The 3,070-nt window shown below is 33.7% G+C and overlaps 1 protein-coding gene across 2 annotated transcripts; it reads right to left on the bottom strand.

Moving 5' to 3' along the window:
• Positions 1 to 474: 474 nt before the first annotated feature.
• Positions 475 to 1,976, bottom strand: LOC107948880 (dof zinc finger protein DOF5.1). 2 transcript variants are annotated; one of them, XM_016883536.2, is made up of 2 exons: positions 1,824 to 1,976; positions 475 to 1,618 (listed from the first exon to the last, which is right to left on the bottom strand). In XM_016883536.2, exons 1-2 carry the CDS (start codon positions 1,824 to 1,826, stop codon positions 704 to 706), a joined length of 918 nt encoding a protein of 305 aa, XP_016739025.2. In that variant the 5' UTR covers positions 1,827 to 1,976; the 3' UTR covers positions 475 to 703. The 2 variants fall into 2 exon arrangements, with proteins under 2 accessions (XP_016739025.2, XP_016739024.2); XM_016883535.2 differs by having other exon boundaries at positions 1,776 to 1,974.
• Positions 1,977 to 3,070: the final 1,094 nt, after the last annotated feature.

Here is a 3,070-nt window from a genome sequence, read left to right as displayed (position 1 = left end):
GAAAAGGAAAATTTGGAAACACCTATGTCAACCATATAGATACTGAAATGTAGAGTGTTGTAACCATTTAATGCAAATGCGGAATACAATCATCCTTTACGGCCTTCTCTTTCGTATAAATCAAAAGAAAAATATAAAGTAAAGTAGATTGAATCAGAAATTATTTATGTAAAACTAAATTCGATATTATTCCATTTTCTAAATTTGGAGCATTGCTTTGGGTTGAAACTTGAGACTAAAGTGAAAGTTTTAAAATGTAGAAACGATAAGAAGAAGTTCAAGTATGGTTCTCTCTCTCTCTCTCTCTCTCTCTCTCTATGTATATATATATGAGCTCCAAATTTGGATTAAAATGTGGAGTTAAAATGATTAATATATGAACTATATATCTAACAATGTAAAAACTGATTTGCGATTCACTTGTAAAGAAGATATTAAGTGGCATATATATATATAATCATCAAATTATAGAACTTAAAACACATAATTTGCGCAGTGTATATCATCAATATATATGCCTTATACAAGCTCTACATATAAATAAAACTGCTGATACGCTCACGATGGAAGACATATTCATAAATTAAAATCTACCCATTCTAGTAAGAAAGTGAAAGTCTACCAATTTTAGGGTTTCAGTCGATTCTGAGGAACCATAAGTCCTTGATGTCTACATGAGAGAGCGTTACATAGAGAGCCAAATCTATAAGGGATTGCTAGAGGATGAAGAGCTGAAACGGGAAAGATCTGTCCATGCAGTTCCACCCCAGTACTCATCATTTCCAGGAACTCCCAAAAATTGCTTTGATAAATTCAATTCTTGCTGGGTATTACCATCCATTTTCACTGAAGCCATCTGGGTTGCTGCTGAGCTTGAAATTTTAGGTCCGCCACCGTGACCCGAGGGTTCAACACCTACAGTTTCAAATTGGTATAACCCGGAAGAAGATTCCAAGCCCCCTAGGAAGGGAAATTGCGGCGCTTGTTGTAGCCGCCACTGTTCCCAACCAATCATACCTGGAGCAGCGGTGGCACCCCCACTCCAAGTACTTGCTATTTGAAAACTTAGGTCACTTGGTCCACCAACTGGAGCTGAAATTGTCCCATAATTCAATCCAAAATCAGTAAGGTTATGCAAAGGAGACATGAACCTGAGTGGAGGAACCTGAGTTCCAAGGCCTAAAATATCAGTGCTTCCACTACTCTTTGAAGAACTAGAAGCTGTTTGCCTGTCATCGGTGACCGCAGATTTCGAGCTACTTCCTTTGCTCCTTTTGTTCCTACGGCATCCACCTCCGACCGGAACATTTCTTAAGGCACCTCCTCTAGTCCAGTACCTTTTACAAGTTCTGCAAAAGTGACGAGGCTGTGTGAGATTATAGTTGTTGAAGTAGCAAAACTTTGTGTTTGTTGATTCACATCTTGGGCATTTTAATGCTGCTTCTGGCATCCGTATGTTCTCCAAACGAGCTCGATCGGTCATTGAACCGGGTCGGATCGAGCCAGCTCCACCTCCTCCGTGTGGTTGTTGAGCTGGTGGTGGTTGTGGAGGTCCTGGAGGAGGAGGAAGCTGATGACCGCTTGTGCCGCTGCTAGGACCGGCTTGATGATTTGTATGCTGTTAAAATACAAGCAAAAGAAATCAAATACCTAGTATATTCAACAAGATATTAACCAAAAAAAAAAGGGTAACAAGAAGAATATATATTTTTTAGAATTTTTGCTTTTTTTTGTCAAGGAAAACCATGTTAAGATATTCAAAAAGGAAATCATACATGTTGCCAGTGGGGTGGATCAAGATAAGAAGGGATGGAGGAAAAAACCATGGTTTTCTTGGTCTTCAATTTCCTTGCGTAAAGTTTTGTTGCGTCTGTGTTAAGATGATAGTGGAGAATCACATCAAACAAAGAGAAAAGGAAAAGAGAAAGAGATGTTGAATGAAGAGAGAAGCCAAAGACTTATAGGAGGGACCAATATGTATACTTTATAATTAGTTACAGCATATATAATGATTGTGTGTTACCACATTAAATGTTTATTTTTAATGATTAAGTGATGTCGTCTTGTCAAGAAATATAAATTTTTCATTTATAAAAAAAACTTGTATATTAAGAGATTTTAGTGTATCCTTTTAAGGTTTTTTTTTAAACTTTTATATAATATAAAATTTAATATTTTTTTATTATTATGTGTATCAAAAAGTTATTTTGAAGCATACAATTTTTTAGGAATACTTGAATATCCATTTGTTTTGTTTTGAGTTTAGTCTACTTATCAACGCCTCCAACTTTTTTCCTACGCCCTTGAAATTAAAGTAATTATTATGATATGATTATTTTATTTTGATATTTATATGTTTTAAATTTATAGTAAAATATTTAAAATTAAATGATAATAATTTAATTTAATTTTAAAATAGTTACAAATAATTTTAAATTTTAAATTTGATATTTACCAGTGTCAAGTTGTGAACCGATTTTTTTTTTAAAATAACAACATAATCAAAATTAATTTTAGTGAAACAAAAGTTGAAATAAAAAATAATGGGTGTCGAGTTTTATATAAAAACCCAAATAGAACTTTAAATTTAAAACCTATAAATTGGCAATCATATTTGCTAGTTTTTCATAGAAAACCAAACCTAAACTTTTTCTATGTTCTACCCTAAACCTTATATAGCTAAGTACCTTCAAATTACAATTTCCAAACATATTGTAATGACTTCTCAATTATTGAAATCTAAACAAAGATATGTTTCTCAAGATGCAACAACATTAGAGTATCCTTTCGTGGCTCAACTTCGTGGTAATATGAATATAGGTCTTCCAAATTAGAGAACCATTCTCAATTAATAGACATTGATTTCTATCATGCAAGTCAATTTAGGATAGTTGCTTACATTTTCTAATTCATATTCGCTCTAATTGAACAATGGGAACAATAGACCCATACATTTCATCTCTTATGTGGCGAAGCAACAAAAACATTGGAATATGTAAAGTTGTTGATAGGGCCTCCAATGTATGAGCATCTTGTAATGGAAGTTTTGAGCACAATCTAGAACAAGTCT

The sequence above is a fragment of the Gossypium hirsutum genome, chromosome A04, assembly GCF_007990345.1.
Source record: "Gossypium hirsutum isolate 1008001.06 chromosome A04, Gossypium_hirsutum_v2.1, whole genome shotgun sequence".
In the NCBI taxonomy this organism is placed as follows: domain Eukaryota; kingdom Viridiplantae; phylum Streptophyta; class Magnoliopsida; order Malvales; family Malvaceae; genus Gossypium; species Gossypium hirsutum.
The sequence above is the reverse complement of the archived record's forward strand: the minus strand, read 5'-3'. Positions and strand labels throughout refer to the sequence as shown.

Coding starts and splice junctions, on each gene's coding strand:
- LOC107948880 (XM_016883535.2), bottom strand. CDS start 1,826: ATGGTTTTTTCCTCCATCCCTTCTTATCTTGATCCACCCCACTGGCAA. Junction 1,619..1,775: donor ATCCACCCCACTGGCAACAT/GTATGATTTCCT, acceptor GTATTTTAACAG/CATACAAATCATCAAGCCGG.